The 18,630-nt window shown below is 46.2% G+C and overlaps 1 protein-coding gene across 1 annotated transcript in view; it reads left to right on the top strand.

Annotated features, from left to right (window-relative positions):
• The window catches only part of ACACB (acetyl-CoA carboxylase beta), a 127,144-nt gene that overhangs the window by 100,305 nt on the left and 8,209 nt on the right, over positions 1–18,630 (top strand). Inside the window, exons 37-47 of the mRNA XM_004378989.2 lie at positions 4,430–4,552; positions 4,655–4,924; positions 6,006–6,103; positions 6,654–6,774; positions 8,103–8,213; positions 9,574–9,717; positions 10,912–11,032; positions 13,144–13,240; positions 14,820–14,916; positions 15,693–15,828; positions 17,319–17,496. Coding sequence (XP_004379046.1) covers positions 4,430–4,552; positions 4,655–4,924; positions 6,006–6,103; positions 6,654–6,774; positions 8,103–8,213; positions 9,574–9,717; positions 10,912–11,032; positions 13,144–13,240; positions 14,820–14,916; positions 15,693–15,828; positions 17,319–17,496 — 1,496 coding nt within the window. The remainder of the gene's footprint in view (positions 1–4,429; positions 4,553–4,654; positions 4,925–6,005; positions 6,104–6,653; positions 6,775–8,102; positions 8,214–9,573; positions 9,718–10,911; positions 11,033–13,143; positions 13,241–14,819; positions 14,917–15,692; positions 15,829–17,318; positions 17,497–18,630) is intronic.

The following is an 18,630-nucleotide window of genomic DNA, read 5'->3' as shown; positions in this document are numbered from 1 at the left end:
AATGGGGATGATAATAGTATTTACCTTGCAGAGTTGTTAAGAGGAACTGACATATTCAGTAGTTGCTTAATAAATTAAAACCATTATTAAGAATGTCATTGTTGTGCCCTTTTGCTTCTGACCTCAAGTGTCATAGAGTAAGAACCACAATGAACCAGCAAATCTGTCTCCTTTCTTTTAGATAAAGAAACAGAAGACTGCTATGCACAATTTTATCCCATAAATTTGAAAACTTAGATAAAATGGAACGTTTCCTAGAAAAATATATTTTATCAAAACTGACCCAAGAAGAAATGGAAAACTGGAATAGATTATAAGCATCAAAGAAACTGAATTAGTAGTTTAAAAAAATCTATCCAACAAAAATTGTCCCAGATGGTTATAGAGTAGTTTTTATCAGACTTTCTAGGGACAGATAATTCCCATCTTCTATACCTTGTATAGAGTGTACAAAAAAAGGAATGTTTCTTAACTCATTTTATCAGGTTAGAATTACCTTAATTTTAATCCCAGACAAGGAAAATAGGAGAAGAGGAAATTATCTCATTTATGAACATGGACACACAAAAATCCTAAGTAAAATATTAGAAATAAAATTCAGTAATGTGTTAAAAAAAAAATTGACCGGTTAGGATCTATCCTGCAATAGCTTATGTGATTTGATACTAGGAAGTCTATTAATTCCATTTGCAATATTGGTAGATTAAGAAGAAACTTAAATTTTTCAATAGATGCAGAAAAAGTATTTGATAAAATGACATCTATTCATAATATAACTTTTAATAAATGAGAAATAGAAAGAAATTTATTTATCCTGCTAAAAATATTGACCTAGAATTAATATCACCTACTTCTACTCTGACACACATGGGATTGCTATGAGTCGGAATCGACTTGATGGCAACTGTCTTTTTTTCTTTTAATGGTGAGATGTTAGACGTATTCTCTGTAAAGACAGGTACAGAACAGAGATACCTGTTATCACCACTTCTCTTAATACTATTTACAATGTCAATGTCAACCCCAATGTTACGTAGGAGGAAGTCAAACAAAAAACATACATGGCCTTTACGGAGGAAATTTTAAAACATTATTAAAAGACTCTTAACCTAAATAAAGAGAGCTATATCGTACTTATGAATAATGAGAAGATTTAATATTGTAGAAATGTCAGTTCTGGCCAAATTAGTAAGTGCAGTACAATTCCAATTAAAATCTCAGCAGAGTTTTTTTTGGTGAAACTTAAAAAGCTGGCCCTGTAATTCATATGGAATAGCAAAAGCCCCCATGAATAGCTAAAACAATTTTGAAAAACAACAATGTCAGGAGGACTCACCTTAGCAGATATCGTGACTTATTTTACAGCGGCAATAATTCAGACAATGTAGTATTACTGAGGCATCAGTGGTAGAACTCTCGCCTTTCATGAGGGAGACCCAGGGTTGACCTCCAGCCACTGCACCTCATGTGCAGCCGCCACCCATCTGTCAGTGGAGGCTTGTGTGTTGCTATGATGCTGAACAGTTTTCAGCAGAGCTTCCACACTAAGACAGACTAGGAAGAGAGGCCTGGTAATCTACTTGTGAACATCAGTCAATGAAAACCCGACAGATCACAGTGATCTTATCTGCAGCTGATCACGGGAACAGCGCAGGATTGGACAGCATTTTTTGTTGTGCGTTGGGTTACCATGAGGCGGGAACAGAACAGAGAGCCTAGAATCAGACCTACTTATAAACAGAACCTTGATAGAATGCAGAGGTGGGATCGCAAATCAGGGCAATGGACTCTTCAGTCAAAGGCACAGGGTAATTGCTTATCTAATGCAAAGGGGAGAAGACAGCCCCAGATTAGGAGAATATGTTGCACTGCCTATAACCAGCAAGTGATGAGAATATCTACAGAGCACTTATAAATCAATTAGGAGAAACAAAACAAAACAAAAAAAACCCAAATTCTGAAAAATATGAGCAGATAAACAGGAATTTCACCAAAAAAAGAAGTTCATGTGGTCAATAAACATATTAAAAGTTGCTCACCTCACTAATAAAGTACAGACCAATACCACTAATACCAATAATTTTGCACTCAGCAGATGGGTCACGTTTTAAAATTTGACAGAACTAAGTGTGAGCAAGTGTATATGGTGGGCCTATTTGTTGTTGTCAGTTGCTGTTGAGTCAGTTCCAACTCATGGTGACCCCATCCACGTGTGCAGAGTAGAACTGTGCTCCTTAGGGTTTTCAAGGCTGTGACCCTTTGGAGGCAGATCGCCAGGACTCACTTCTGAGGCGCTTCTGGGTAGGTTTGAACCGCCAACCTTTTAGTTAGTAGTCCAGTGCTTAACCACTGGTGGGCATATAGAGGGGTACAAAAAAATTGAGAACAATTTGATAATATCAAGTAAAGTTGAAACTTCACATCCTCTATGGCCCAGCATTTCCACTCCTGGTGAAATTCTAAGCCATGTTTATAATAAGACACCATAATGTTCATTACAGCATATTGGTAATACCGTAGAATTGGAAGCAACCTAAATGTTACTAAAATAGGGTTCAGAGGACTCCCTGAGACTATCGCCCTGAGATACTCTCTAAACCTAGAACCGAGCCTGTCCCCTGAGATCACCTTTTAGTGAAATAGCAGAGTGGCACACAAAATGAAGGATATCACCGGAAGACTGGTGCCCTCCTTAACCATTAGTATGAGACCAAGAGGCCAACAATTACATGAAAGCAAAGATGAGAAGTTAAGGAGGCAGGGAAACTAGAGGACTGAGTACTGGCAAGGGAACAGACTAAACACAAAGAGAATGTTGACACATTGTGATAAATGTAACTAATGTCACTAAACAATTTGTGTGGAAATTGTCAAAACCTAACTTGCTGTGTAAACTTTCACCAAAATCTCAGTATTATTTAAAGAAATAGAGTTATAAATCAGTGGAGCCCTGGTGGCACTGTGGTTAAGAGTTCAGCTGCTAACCCAAAGGTCAGCAGTCCAAATCCACCAGCCGATCCGTGGAAACCCTATGGGGCAGTTCTGCTTTATCCTGTAGGGTCCCTGTGAGTTGCAATTGACTCAACCGCAATGGGTTTTTTGTAAATGAAGAGTGATATAGTCAGACTGTGGAAAAAATAAAAAGCATGCAAAATGAAGGAACCAGAGCTAAATTTATCAATGTGGATAAATCTTTCAAACATAACAGAGTATAGAAAAAGCAAATTGCAGAAGGATATGTCTAGTGTGATACCATTTAAAGTTTAGGTCATTCAAAATAATACTGCATCCATTAAACGTATGCATAGGAGTCCCTGGGTGGCATAAATGATTAAATGCTTGACTGCTAACTGAAGGGTTGGCTGTTTGAACTCACCCAGAGGTGCCTTGGAAGACAAGCCTGGTTATCTGCTTCTGAAAGGTCACAGCCATTGAAAACCCTGTGGAGCAGTTCTACTCTGCACACATGGGGTCACCGTGAGTCGGAATTGACTCAACGGCTACTAACAACAAATGCATGCGTACGCGGTGAACTGGAAATATAAGAGCATGTGCAGGACTAATAGACACTAAATTCCAGATAATGGCTACCTTGGGGTTGGTGGTGGTGGAGGGGACAGGAATGGGATGTAGACAGGTACACCAGGGCCGTCAACTGCATCTTTCAGGTCTTATTTCTTTAAAGAATCTTAAGCAGCTATGGAAAAATTAAGATTTACCAAAGCCGCAAGATGGGTGCCTCGATGTTTATTACTCTACATATTTTTCTGTATGCTTTAAATATATCGTGATTTAAAAGAGAGAAAGCCACCAGACTGAATCCAGTACAGCTAGATGGTGCCCAGCTACCACCACCGACTGCTCTGACCGGGATCACAACAGAGGGTCCCGGACAGAGCTGGAGAAAAATGTAGAACAAAATTCTAACTCACAAAAAAAGACCAGACTTACTGGCCTAACAGACTGGAGAAACCCCGAGAGTACGGCCCCTGGACACTGTTTTAGCTCAGTAATGAAGTCACTCCTGAAGTTCACCCTTCAGCCAAAGATTAGACAGACCCATAAAACAAAACAAGACTAATGGAGCACAACAGTCCAGGGACAAGGACTAGAAGGCAGGAGGGGACAGGAAAGCTGGTAATAGGGAACCCAAGATTGAGAAGGGACAGTGTTGACATGTCGTGGGGTTGGTAACCAATGTCATAAAACAGTATGGATACTGTTTAATGAGAAACTATTTGTTCTGTAAACCTTCATCTAAAGTACAATAAAAAATTTTTTTTTTTAAATAATATGAAAAAAAAACAGAGAAAGAACTAGAAAATTCACATCAGAATCCCGACAGGTCACCTAAGTCATCTCCATCTGGGAAGGACAGTATGTTCCCCCTGATGTCTTCAAGCTCTTCTCTTTCCTCCCTTCCTCCCAGGCACTCTTTAAACTCTGGGGCTGCCCGGAGATATACCCCAAAGACATCCTGACGTACACTGAGCTGGTGCTGGACTCGCAGGGGCATCTGGTAGAGATGAACCGACTTCCGGGAGGAAATGAGGTGGGAGCCCAGGGAAGCCCAGCTCCAGGTGTGAATCACCCTTTACAAAAACGTCCCTTGAAGAAACACACCCGTTTTCCTTGTGTGCTCCTTTTTTGCCAGGTGGGCATGGTGGCCTTCAAAATGCGGTTTAAGACCCGAGAATATCCGGAAGGGCGGGACGTGATTGTCATCGGCAATGACATCACATTCCGCATCGGGTCCTTTGGCCCCGGAGAAGACCTTCTGTATCTGCGGGCGTCTGAGATGGCCCGGGCAGAGGGCATCCCCAAAATCTACCTCGCAGCCAACAGTGGGGCCCGCATCGGCCTCGCAGAGGAGATCAAGCACATGTTCCAGGTGGCTTGGGTGGACCCCAAAGACCCGCACAAAGTAGGTTCCGAAACTGATGTGGGACTGTGGTTCTGCTCAGCTAGCATTGCATTCTCATCAGGGTGATAGCAACCCTGAGGGGGTGAGACACATCCTTCTCTTTTTACGTGTGTTATTGTTAGCTGCAGTTGAGTTACCCCCAACTTACGGCAACCCCGTATACAATGGAACAAAACACTGCCTGGTCCTTTGCCATCTCCATGATCAGTTGCAGATTGGACCACTGTGATCCGTAGGGTTTCCACTGGCTGATTTTCAGAAGTAGGTTGCCAGGGCTTTATTCCTAGTCTGTCTTCATCTGGAAGCTCCACTGAAACCCTTCATGTATAAAGCACAGATGTACATATAGTCCATAATTAGACATACAGTATATCTGTGTCATTAAAACTTCATGGGTGTGGTGGTTAGGAAAAAATGCCCACAAAAGCTCCTTGCGGGGAGGGATGTAATAATGAAAAAAGGCGGAGAAACACTGAATCAAAGGGATCAGGAAAAGCGTGAGGTTGTGTTGTAAGGATGAGTGAAATATGTGATTAACAGGGCATTAGACAAAAAAAAACCCAAAACAGTTGCCATGAAGTTGATTCGGATTCATGGCAACCCCATGTATATCAGAGTAGAACTGGGCTTCATAGGGTTTTTAATGGCTGATCTTTTGGAAGTGGATCACCAGGCCTTTCTTCCGAAGCACCTCTGAGTGGACTTAAATCTCCAACCTTTCAGTTAGCAGTCAAGGGCTCAACCATTTGCACCACAGGGACTCCAACATGTTATTAACATGATGTTATTAGCATGATAATTTTTCCCCTACAATGCTGACGGAGCCCTGGTGGTGCAGTGGTTAAGCATTCAGCTGCTAACCAAAAGGTCAGCAGTTCAAATCCACCAGCCGCTCCTTGGAAACCCTATGGAGCAGTTCTACTCTAGCGTATAGGGTCGGAATCGACTCACGGCAACAGGTTTGTTTGTTTTTTTGGTTTGACAGTGCTGACAGTAAAACAAAAACAAACAAACAAAAACAACAGTGGCTAATGAGGGCAGGGAACTGAATTCATAGTCTCATTAAAGTATATTTTTTAAGGGATTTAAATACCTGTACCTGACCCCACAAGACTACACCAAGATCAGCCCCCTGAACTCTGTCCACTGTAAACACATCGAGGAAGGAGGAGAATCCAGGTAAATCATTTATTGTTGTTGTTGGTTGCTGTTGAGTTGGCTCATTGGCTCATGGCAACCCCATGTACAACAGAATGAAACATTGCTCGGCCCTGCACCATCTTCACGATCGTTGGCGTATTCAAGTCCATTGTTGCAACAACTGTGTAGTTTGAGTATCCTCCAACCTGGAGGGCTCACCTTCCAGGGCTATATCAGACAATATTCTGTTGTGATTGATTGTGAACTAAATATGCCCCATCTGCAGACCAAATGCGATTCCAGATTGCTCTTGGAGGAATGGGGGGTGACGGGGGGTGACATTTCACTAATGCAGCCTCCCAGCAGGCAGATATCTTTGGTTTTGGGGAATGAAATCGTTGATACTGTACTTGCCCTTTTTAAAGCTTCAAGTCTAGTCGTGAGGGTCCCTCGACTCCTGCTTTCGTTTCATCCCTGGCTGCTTTCCCCCCCTTTCAAATCCCTCCTGTCGTGAGTCCTTGAGAAATTTGTCAGCCTTGGATGTTTCTGAGCTAGAGCTTGGATTTTAACCTGTGTTTGTTTCTTGAAGATACATGGTCACAGACATCATTGGGAAGGATGATGGCCTGGGTGTGGAGAATCTCAGGGGCTCGGGCACAATTGCTGGGGAGTCCTCTCGGGCCTACGAGGAGATCGTTACCATCAGCTTGGTGAGTCTCCTCTTTTCTTTCTTTTTTCAACTTTTTATTATGGAAACTTTTAAATAGTCACAAAAGTAAAATTGATAATGAGCCCCCACGTGCCCAGCACCCAGCTTCAACAATTACTGACGTGCAGCCATTCTTGTTTCCCGCCCTGTTTACGTAGCCACCATACTATCAGCATAGGCAACAAAATCAACAGGAATTTTTTTTTTTTTTAACAGTAATTCTTTAATATCATTGTGACCCAGTTCACATTCAGTTTTAATGGTTGTCTCAAAAATATCTTTTTATAGTTGGTTTGTTTGAACCAGGGTCCAGTCGCCTCTTATTTTAAAGGCACTGAGTGTTTAGAAGAACTTTTGTCTGATTTTACCTGCCGTAAAATGAGTATCCACCACCCCCTCCTGTGGCCTTCCCGAAAATATTTTCTGTTTTTATTATTATTATTACTAGTAGTAATAATACCAAAACAAAAAAAAAAACCCATTGCCGTCAGTTGATTCTGACTCATAACAACTCTATAGGACAGAGTAGACCTGCCCCATAGTTTCCAAGGCTGTAATCTTTATGGAAGCAGACTGCTACATCCTTCTCCTGAGGAGCGGCTGGTGGGTTTGAACCAGTGACCTTTCAGTTAGCAGCCGAGTACTTTAATTAGTAGGAGTAATAGTACTCTTTAATGGTGAACCGTCGTTCAAGCCTGATCTTTACACGTGGTGTTGGATCTTCAGTTTCCAAGGTGGAAAAATGCTGGCTATGAGCATCTTTCTCAGGCTTGTTTCCTAGATGTTTATTTATTTTTTAATATATAACTTTTTATTTGAGTCGTGAAATAGTACAGAGAGCCCCTGTGTACTCCTTACCCAGCTTCCTGCAATGATAGTGTCTTTGTAGCTATGGTACGTTGTCAAAACCAGGAAATTAACTTTGGCGCAATATTATTAACTTGGTACAGGTTCATCTGGAATTTACCCCTTTTACATGCACTCGTAGACAGCCTTCTGGTTGTGCAGGAGGCTGCAAAGGCTCATGAATGGCAGAGCTCAAAAGTGCTGCACGCAAGCCTCTTGAAGCAAGAGTAAGAATTTCCAGGGCCTGCTGTTTGTCTTAACTGCGTCATCTCAGTTAACTATCAGTCACCTCCTTTCTGGACAGGAAGCCAAGATCCAACTGCTGGCCAAAAGAACAGGCTTTTTGTCTCTACCGTTTGGCCCCAAATCAGGTTGCCAGTGGCCAAGATGTAACTTCCATTTGTGCCCAGCAGGTTCCTGGGTTCTCCTGGCTCTGGGGGGTGGAGCACTGTTAGCAATTCAGAAGGGGTCCTGTCTTTGCAGGTGACCTGCCGAGCCCTGGGCATTGGGGCCTACTTGGTGAGGCTGGGCCAGCGTGTGATCCAGGTGGAAAACTCCCACATCATCCTGACGGGAGCAGGGGCTCTCAACAAGGTGACCCAGAGGGCCCTTTGGGGAGCAGAAGTGCAGGCAGTGGGGGATCATTTTAACATTGTCACCTAATGGAGCATATTTTTTTCCATATGAAACCAGTTTCATTCCTAGTGATGTGAGAGCTGTTTTTCCAATTGGCAGTTGTCTGGGCCCCTTCTGAGGCAACATAGCGTATTTATTAAACTTCCACTTCACGGAGGCGTGGTGGGAGGGGCTGTTGGGATGTGCAGAGAGGAGTGAGACCCGTGGTTCTTCGCAGCAGCCTGACAGGAGGCGAGATAGGAACGTACACAGATAGCTGAAGTGCCAGAGCAGGGGTTCGCAAACTGGAGCCCCCATCTGCATCCCCTGGAGGGTTCGTTAAACCTGGGATCCTTGGACCCCACCTCCGGGGGTTCTTATGCTTCAGATCTGGGCTAAGGCCTGAGAATTTGCATTTCTAATGTCATTCCTAGGTGGTGCTGATGCTGCTGGTTCAGGGACTTTACTTTGGGAACCTTTTAGCAGCCACTGAAAATGTAGGCTTTGTAGCAACGTGGAAAATGTTTTAATACAGTAAAAAAAAAAAAAAAAGAACAGAATAGCAAACCGCACAATCACTGTGATTCTAACCGTGGAAAGACAGCAGACAGGAGTGCAGGACCCAAATTATAATAGGAGCAAAACTACTGGTGATTCTTTTTTCCTCCTCTTTTCCTAATGTTCTGTAATGTGTAGTGCCACTTTAATAATTTTTTAAAATGTCAGTAATACAAAGAGTTAGTTTCACCAGAAAAGCCTAACGTTTTTTTTTTGGCTCAAATTTCCCCTCTCTCCCTGTTTCTCTTAAGAGAGTTTTGCAACTTTGCAACAGAATTTTTCCCAGCGCTGTCTTGAAACACTAAGAAGGGTTTTGCTTTTGACATGCCAAAGTAACCAGCTGGATTAAACCAAAAACCAAATCAAACCTGTTGCTGTTGAGTTGATTCCCATTCACAGTGACCCTATAGGACAGGGTAGAACTGCCCCATAGGGTTTCCAAGTAGTGGCTGGTAGATTCGAACTGCCAGCCTTTTGGTTAGCAGCCATAGGTCTTAACCACTGCACCACCAGGGTTTCCTGGATTACTGGTTCCCAAATTGGGCTACATATTGGAACTACCTAGGGGAACTAAAAACAAAAATCCTGATTCCTGGGTCTCAGTCCCTAAAATTCTGATGTACTTGATCTGGGTCAGGATTTCCGAAAGCACCCAGGTAGTTTTAATGTACAGCCAAGGTTGAAAGCCACTGAGCAAGATGATTTCCAGACAGGTGGAAGGGCCATGGGCTCAGGTGGACTCTCCACCCAGGACTCCGCTAACCATGTTGTGTCAAAGCAGGTCCTGGGAAGAGAGGTTTACACATCCAACAACCAATTGGGCGGTGTGCAGATCATGTGTTACAATGGCGTCTCTCACATCACTGTGCCTGACGATTTTGAGGGGGTTTATACTATCCTGGAGTGGCTGTCCTATATGCCAAAGGTAAGTATCCTCCCCTACAGCTTAGAGCTGGAAGACACTGTTATCAGGACCAAACCAGCTCATTTGCTAATTGTATCCCCATCACCTGCTGGGTGATGTGGGAGGGTGGGAAGCAGGGAGCACTGCAAGCATGGCCTGGGTTAACTTTTCTTTACTCCTCTCTCCTTCTCTCCCTGATTTCCAGCCCTGTACTGACTGCTCTTTGCTCTTTTGGTGGCACTAATGCCATCTGCAGTGATGTTATCCTTTAGAAAGGGGTGACCTTGACTCCCAGCAAAAGAGACAGCATTAGACAAAGAGAAGCCATGTGCTTTGCAGTCAGTCTGGATTCGATTCCTGGCTTCCTCCTTAGTAGCAACATGATCCTGGGACAGTGTCTTTATCTCTCTGAGCCTCAATTTCCTTATCTATGAAAGAGGGGCATTAATAGCACCCACCCTATGGTGTTATCATGATGATTAAATGAGATGATGTTCAGAGCCCAGCAGTTAGTAGGCCTTCACCAAATATTGCATATGATGTTGATGATTAGCTAGTTCAGGTTGGACTTACGTTGACTGGGCAGATGTTTGTGTCTCAGTTTTCTCGACTGTGATGGGGGATGCTGTTTGCCTGGCTCACAGGGGACCTGCTGAGCAGCAGCCTGAAAAGAAGATAATAGTAGACCTGGTTCTTGGTTACTGTAACATTCTGTACAAATAAGTGAGGTTGTTATTCTTCATTATAATTATTTCCAAGGTTGGTTTCTAGAGTTTAGCTTACCGTAGACCTTCTGCCAAGAACTCCAGTTTCAATATTGCAGATATTTATTCCTAAGTGTTCTTTTCTCCCACTCGGGAAGCTTTCCCACTGCTCATTTTACTAACTCCTGCCACTCTCTAAAATGAATTTTTCCTCTCTCCTGGCTTTCTATAGCAGTAGCAGCCCCTTCCTGCCTTTGTTTCACTTCCCAGAGTCATTAAATCCATCTGAACCCTGAAGTACACACAAGACTCCATAAACTAGATTTCAAAAGACTCTATGGGATGGCTAATCCTTGTCTGACATTTTCAACCAAACCAGAAGCCCTAGAGAAGGGGTTATTGCTACATACCCAGGAATAATCATAGCCAGAGGAAGAAAGAGTATAGGACATATCACTGGTGTTATTGACAAGCATCAGAGACTGAGTTGAGGACCTGTTTTCTTTTCTAGGATAATCATAGCCCAGTCCCTATCATCACTCCCACTGACCCCACTGACAGAGAAATTGAATTCTACCCATCCAGAGCTCCTTATGACCCCCGGTGGATGCTTGCAGGAAGGCCTCACCCAAGTAAGTCCTAAAGCGTTCTGCCTGAGACCTGGGTCTCAAGGTTCCTTTTCTGGGCCTGGGATAAAGGAGCACTTAGGAGACACGTTGATATTTCGTCAGATATCCCAGAGTAGCACACGTTAGATCAAATGCAGGGGGAGTTGAAATTTTACTCTGTGCTTCTCTTGAGCCATGAACCAAGAAGGTATGAAAACAGCCTCCGGTTTCTTGAGCTAATGGATGGAGGTGGGGTACAACAGAGCCCGGGGCTCCCCAGACTGCCCCGTGGTCCCGCTGATATGAGATTTGGTGCTGAAACCTCAAAATTTCAGAGTTTCAAAGAGAAGACTTCTCTTATTTGGCTAAACCTTTATAAGAAGGGAATGCTCTGTGAGTTTACCCAGGATGGGCAGCTTAGCCTCTTCTTCTATGCATGAGCACACACACACACACACACACAGATGCACACACGTACGTGCACATATACAAGGTGCACACTCACACAAGGCGCATACCAATGCACACATGTACACACACATACACACAGGTGCACACACACATACGAGGCGCACACATGCACGCAGGCGCATACACATCCTTTCTGTCTTTGAAAGGGGAGGGTTTGTCTCCCAGAGGTATATCATTTCATTCTGAGCAACCAGAACAGAACAGGAAAGCTGAGCTAGCCCGTCACCATAATCCCCGTCTATAATTTCACATGCTGCTCCTTGAAGAACTCGGCCTGCTTGTCCAGCTGCAGGGCAGGAGTGGTGACCCCACCCCACCCAGCAGCATCCTCAGGAGCCCGCGAGATTCCCTCACAAAGGAAGTCCCGTGGCTCCTTTCTCGCTCTTTCTGCAGTGTGTTTCTCCCTCTTTCCGTTTCTCTTGGGCTTTCTCTTCTGTAAGCACTGAGAGGACTCTGTCCTGGTTAAAAACAGTGGACTGCTTACTGGCAGCTCAGACAGGCGGCAGATAGCACAGTCGGAACCTGCAGTTCTCAGCCACCCGGCCTCCCACGTCTGCAACTCGACACCCCTCGAGCTGCCTGCTCCTCTGTCCTCGTCAGACTGCATCATTTACACCGGGGTGTGAGCTTAAGTCACCTCGTCCTACATCTCTATCAATTCTCTCTGTCTGGGAAATTAAAGACTTTCTTCCCAGTTGTTTTAGTTAGATAGTGCTTCTGTAACACATATACCACAAGTGGGTGTCTTTAAAGAATAGACATTTATTTTCTCACAGTTCTGGGGGCTGAAAGTTCAAATCAGGGTCTTGGCCATGTCAACACGATTCCTGCCTTGTTGGTAGCCCCAGGCCTTCCTTGGTCCTTGGCAAGCCTCACATGGCATCTGTTCTCCCCAGTATGTGCCCAGTCTGTGTCTCATCTGCTGTTTTTATAACTCAGCAGTGAATAGGTTTGCGACACACCTTGCATTGGTATGGCCTCATCAACATAACAAAGAAACCCCTATTTCCAAACATCCACAGGTATAACCCCTTGCAGGCGAGTCGATTCCAGCTCATAGTGACCCTGTAGAACAGAGTAGAACTACCCCATAGGGTTTCCAAGGCTGTAAATCTTTACGGAAGCAGACTGCCACATCTTTCTACTGCGGAGTGGCTGGTGAGTTCGAACTACTGACCTTTTGGTTAGCAGTTGAATGCTTTAACCACAGCACCACTAGGGCTTCTTATCCACATGTATAGGATCCCAGCACATTTTGGGGGGGCACTATTAAATCCATCACGCCAATTAAGTGGTTGTTAAGCTGTAGCCAGCAGTTAGCAGGGCGAGGATGAGTTTCTTGGGACAGGCAGGCCCTCCTGAAATCCCACCTTATGGGAAACATGTATCTAGCTCTCCTTGACTCTCGGGAAGAGAAGGCAAGACTGAGCTTGGGGTCTCAGCATGCTGGGCATCATCAGGGAGGTGGTGGCAGGCTGGTGTTCCATGTGGATTGAATTCCTGATTTGGTGTATTTTTTTTTGCCAGGGGTGGGGGTGGCTGTATAGTCTTAGGTATAATCCAGGTAAAGGTACCTGGGCTATCTGGTTATGGTCAGGCTGCCCTTAAAGAGATTGCAGAGCCATCTGGGGCCCCATGGCTGACCTTCTGTCTCCTGCCTACAGCTCAGAAGGGGGCCTGGCAGAGTGGCTTCTTCGACCAGGGCAGTTTCAGGGAGATCATGGCGCCCTGGGCCCAGACCGTGGTGACGGGACGAGCAAGGTAACCCTGGGACGGGAGCAGGTTGCGCACACCTGGCCTCACCAGGCATTCAGACTCCCAGGTGTTAGGCCAGGTGGCTCCTCCCTCCCAAAGGGCCCCAAGAAACACTTTCTCCTTGGCCCCAGGATGTTATGAACGCAGAACAAACTGGAGAAATGGTTATCTGGATGAGAAGGTCTTCATAAAGTCCAGCCTCCTACTGGGAGCCAGGACCCCTGCCCCTATGTTAGCCCCCAGGGGCAGGGCTGCCTGGTCATGAGGGGCCACGGACCCCTTTGGGAATCAGAGGAAGTCCCTGAGTGCTCCCCCCAGAAAATTGCCCAGACACTCAAAACCATGAAGCCCATTTCAGGGGGGCCTCAGACAGGAACCCCTGCTGCACACCGTCACTGGCGGAAGGCTTGGATGCTGTCGGAGCTGAGCGGCTCACTCCTCGGTGGTGTAGCCCTCATCCCTCTGCATATCACCAAAAGTTCCTACCTATATTGAACCCACTCGGGTTCCTGGTACGATGTAGAAGCCACAAGTCCAGGCTCTGGAATCAGACCCGAGGTCAAGCCTCAGCTCTGTCGCTCACCTCTGAGCCTCCACATCCTCATCTATAAAATGGGGATAATAATTTTACCCCAAAGGATTGTTGTGATGGTTAGAGACGATAATCTATGTTAATAGCTTAAAATACCATAAATGGTCAAGTGTTTGCTGCTGCTATTACATTATTATTGTTATTGACCTAAGCATAATCTTGGTACTAAGCATAGTCTTGGTACTTAGTCGTTTCTCAATAAGTGTTTATTTCAAAAACTTTTTTTTTTTAAACCTGAGAGTATATCTCTGCCTGCTTCCATGTGGGAGCTCTTCCTGTGTGTGGAGACGGTTCTCACAGCATCTCCCTCGTAGGGTCACCTGTGACTAGATGAGACGGAATGCGGTGTCATACAGGGGGCCGGCCAGTATCATGTGGCAGCTGTCAGTGAGCCGTCACATCCCCTGAGCCAAGTCTTCTTTAGGCTAAACATCCCTTCCCCCTTTCCAGATGTGACTTGGGGTCTAGACCTGCCCTGCCGAATATGGTAGCAGCCACTAGCTACATGTATGACAACTTAAATTGAAATTAATTAAAATTAAATGGGATTGTGTATCCAGTTCCTCAGTCTCACCTGCCACGTTTCACGGGCTCAGTGGCCCATGTGGCTCGTGGCTGCCACCTTGGACGGTGAAGATACAGAGCGTGGCCGTCGTCGAGAAGGTTCTAGTGGGCAGTGCTGCTGTAGGTCCTGCACTGCCCTGACCCTCCCCCACTGCTGTTGTCCCCATAGGGAAGGGTTCAGATAGGACCTTTCCCGTCACCCAGGTTAGGAGGCTCTTATCGCTTTGGGTCTTTTTCTTTGCCTCCCAATAAAATAATCCACCAGCTTAAAACAGCATCCTCCCCCACATGCCTTCATCCCAGCCGCTAATGCCCACAGCCCAGAAACACCGCAGAGTGTCAGCTGGGGCTGGGTGGACCCAAACGCCCCCAGGGTCTCTCCCCCTGGCGTGCTGCTGGGTGCCTGCTAACCTGTGCTCCATCTTCCAGGCTGGGGGGCATCCCTGTTGGAGTGATCGCTGTGGAGACGCGGACTGTAGAGGCAGTGGTCCCTGCGGACCCTGCCAACCTGGACTCCGAAGCCAAGGTGAGGGGTGGGAATTGTGCTGCTGTGTCCACCAGGACTTACTCTAAAAGAGTCCTTCCAGTTCAGAGGTGGGGAGTCAGAGCACTTGGCGCAGCCCCTGGCCCTGGTGGGGGGCTCAGTGCTGGTCCTCTGGTGTTCTATGGGATGCATCAAGTCCTGCGCTGTCTTCCCTTCTTCCTCAGAGGAGCCCCCTTGGATCCCTGGGTGGTGCAAACAGTTAACACACTCGGCTGCTAACCTAAAGGTTAGAGGTTCGAGTCCACTCACAGGTACCTTGGAAGAAAGGCCTGGTGACCTCCTTCTGAAAGATCAGCCAGTGAAAACCCTATGGAGCACATTCTACCCTGACACATGTACAGTTGCCATGAGTCAGAATCGACTCAACAGCACTCGGTTTTTAGGAGCCCCTCCCACCCTTCGTCTGCCCTTGCTGCTGTTTCTAGGCCATGGCGCATATGGAGGGGCTTGGAAGCCAGAGGCTGCATTCTTGCACCAGCTTTGCTACTGAATCCTTGCGGCTTCCTAGCCTGGCTCCTCCCTGACCTCGATTCTCCCCTCTAAACAGGGCCACAGGAACCTCCAGGGCTACAGAGGGAGGGTCATGGGGGGTCCTCAGACTTTGCAAAGTGACCCAGAGGGCCCTCCCTTTGAGCCCCACCTCCAGGGTTGGTGCCGACGCAGACAGGTGTCCGTGCTCCGGTGTGAGGCTCTGGTGCTGTCCCTGTGTCTCTGGCCACTGCTCCACGGAAGAGCCTGACCCCCGGCTCTTATTTTAGATCATCCAGCAGGCAGGCCAGGTGTGGTTCCCAGACTCAGCCTATAAGACGGCCCAGGCCATCAAGGATTTCAACCGGGAGAAGCTGCCCCTGATGATCTTTGCCAACTGGAGGGGGTTCTCCGGTGGCATGAAAGGTAAGGCCATCTCCTAAGGTTGCCCCAAAGCCAGAGTTGGACCCAGGGCAGCCACCTCGGGGTGACAGTAACTGTTTTCCTGCGCGTGGCCTCATTGCCATCCCAGCAGCCCTGAGGTCAGGAGGCACTTCGGGTAACGCCCCATTTTATGATGAGGAACTGAGGCTTGGAGAAAATGTGTGGCTTGCCAGAGGTCCCACCATGAGTGGCAGAGCAGTGAGGGGCCTGGACACCTTCCTACCCTGTTCTTCGGTGCTGAGTGACCTGGGCATTCACTTCCCTCTTGGTAGAATGAGGAGACTGTGTGTCTTCTCTGCCCTCCTGTCGGGCTGCTGTGAGCCTCAAGTGAGCTTGTCGTTGTTAGGTGCCATCGAGTCTTCTGACTCATAGCAACCCCATGTGACAGAGAATTGCCCCATAGAGCTTTCTAGGTTGTAATCTTTATGGGAATAGATAGGCCTTTCTTCCGAAGTGCCACTGGGTAGGTTTGAACCGACCTTTTGGTACACAGCTGAGTGCTTAATCACTGTGCCACTAGGGCTTCTTCAAGTGACCCTGCAGCTGTGAAAATGCTTTTAACCACCAAGGACATTTTGCAATACAGTGGCATTTGGCGTGGTTTGGAAAAAAAGAGCTGGATTGGGAGGCAGGCAGATGTAGGGTACATCCTTGCCAGCTGGGTGACCTCTGTGAGCCTCAGTTTCCCTCCTTGATTTATGAAGGGGGATAAGAATAGGACGAACCTCAGAGGGCTGAGGTGGGGATACAATGAGCTGATCACTTAACGTGCTCACTGAGGGCCTGGCATTCAGTGTTAGCTCTCTCGATGTGATCCTTATTGATGTATTGTATCCTTCAGTTTGCCCTGGACTACTAACCTAAAGGTTGCAGGTTTGAACCCATCCAGTGGTGCCATGGAAGAAAGGCCTGGTGATCTGCTTCCATAAAAATTATAGCCAAGAAAACTCTGTGAGGCAGCTCTGCTCTGTAACACATGGGGTCGCCTGTGAGTCAGAATCGACTTGATGACAACGGGTTTGGGTTGTTGGTTTGGCCACCACATAGGGTGGCCAGGATCTTGGAGGGACACATCTTGGTGGAAGGAAGGGCCATGCCCTTATCAGCAGGGGAAGGGCCAGTGTATTGTTGGGATGGGTTCTGGACGCTATAAGTGATGGGACGGTGCAGGGAGCAGTAACAGTGAGGCTGTCTGGGAACCAGAGCTAGAAGTAATCTCGGAGATGGTTTGATCCCTACTGTTCCTACAGAGGAGGAAACTGACACCCAGGCAGGGTGAGTGACTTGTCCAAGATCACACGGCCACATAGGGAGCAATCTGTGCCTAGACTAGCCTCCTCACCCCCGTCTATTGCTCTTTTCATGGCCTAGAACATGCTCTCAGACCCCCAGGGCCACTGCGGCTGAGGGCTTTCTGTGCTAGGGGTGCTGGGGCCTCAAGACACCTGACAGATGACTACTTTGCGTTTCAGACATGTACGACCAGGTGCTGAAGTTTGGGGCATACATTGTGGACAGCCTCAGGCAATACAAACAGCCCGTCCTGATCTACATCCCACCCTACGCGGAGCTCCGGGGAGGCTCCTGGGTCGTGGTGGACTCCACCATCAACCCCCTGTGCATAGAAATGTATGCAGACAAAGAGAGCAGGTGGGTGCTCGACCTCGACCTGGCTAAGCCTTTTCTCATTCTCACTCCCCGTCACCTTTGAGCCACTGGCTGGGGATCTTGGGAGTGTTCTGAGTTCCTGAAGGATGGAGACCCTCCAGCTTCGCCAGTCCAAAACTACTGTCCAGCGTAGGATTGGATGTTCTCTGGAGAGCTAGTGACTGGAGCCCAAAGGCGGTGGAGGAGTTGTTGTTGATTCTTTTATAACTTTTTTTTTTTTGTCTTTTTCCATTTTTTTATTATTGCGAATATAGCTGCTGCAAACATTGATGTACAGATTTTTTTATGTGAACGTAAGTTTTCATTTGTCTGAAATAAATGTCCAGGAGTACAATTGCTAGGTTGAATGGTAGCTGACTGTTTAGTTTTTTTAAGAAATTGCCAAGATGTTTTCCAGAGTAGCTATACCATTTTACATTTTCACCATCAATACATAAGTGGTCTAGTTATTCTGAATGCTCACCAGCATTTGGTGTTGTCACTTCTTTTTTTTAACGTTTTCCATTCTGATAGGTATGAAGTGATCTCATAATGGTTTTAATTGGCATTTCCCTAATGGCTAATAATGTTGAACATCTGAGAATGTGCTTATTTGCCATCTGAATATTCTCTCTGGAGAAATGTCTCATACCTTTTGTCCATTTTCTAGCTGGATTGTTCATTTTTTCTTTTTTACTGTTAAGTTTTTTTTTTTACTGTTGTAGTTTAAGTGAAAGTTTACAATTCAAGTCAGTCTCGCATACAAAAATTTATACATACATTGTTATATGACCCCAGCTGCTCTCCCTGTACTGTGTGACAGCACACTCCTCCTTTCCACCCGATTTCCCATGTCCATTCAACCAGCTCCTGACCCTCTCTGCCTTCTCATCTTACCTCCAGACAGAAGCTGCCCGTTTAGTCTCACATATCTACTTGAGCTAAGAAGCACCCTCTTCATGAGTATCACTTTATATCCCACAGTCCAGTCCAATCTGTCTGAAGAGTTGGCCTCGGAAATTGTTTTAGTTCTGGGTTGAGAGAGAGTCCGGGGGCCATGCTTTCTGGGGTTCCTCCAGTCTCAGTCAGACCATTAAGTCTGGTCTTCTTACTAGAATTTGAGTTCTGCACCCCACC

The sequence above is a fragment of the Trichechus manatus genome, unplaced genomic scaffold, assembly GCF_000243295.1.
Source record: "Trichechus manatus latirostris isolate Lorelei unplaced genomic scaffold, TriManLat1.0 scaffold00061, whole genome shotgun sequence".
In the NCBI taxonomy this organism is placed as follows: Eukaryota; Metazoa; Chordata; class Mammalia; order Sirenia; family Trichechidae; genus Trichechus; species Trichechus manatus.
The sequence above is the reverse complement of the archived record's forward strand: the minus strand, read 5'-3'. Positions and strand labels throughout refer to the sequence as shown.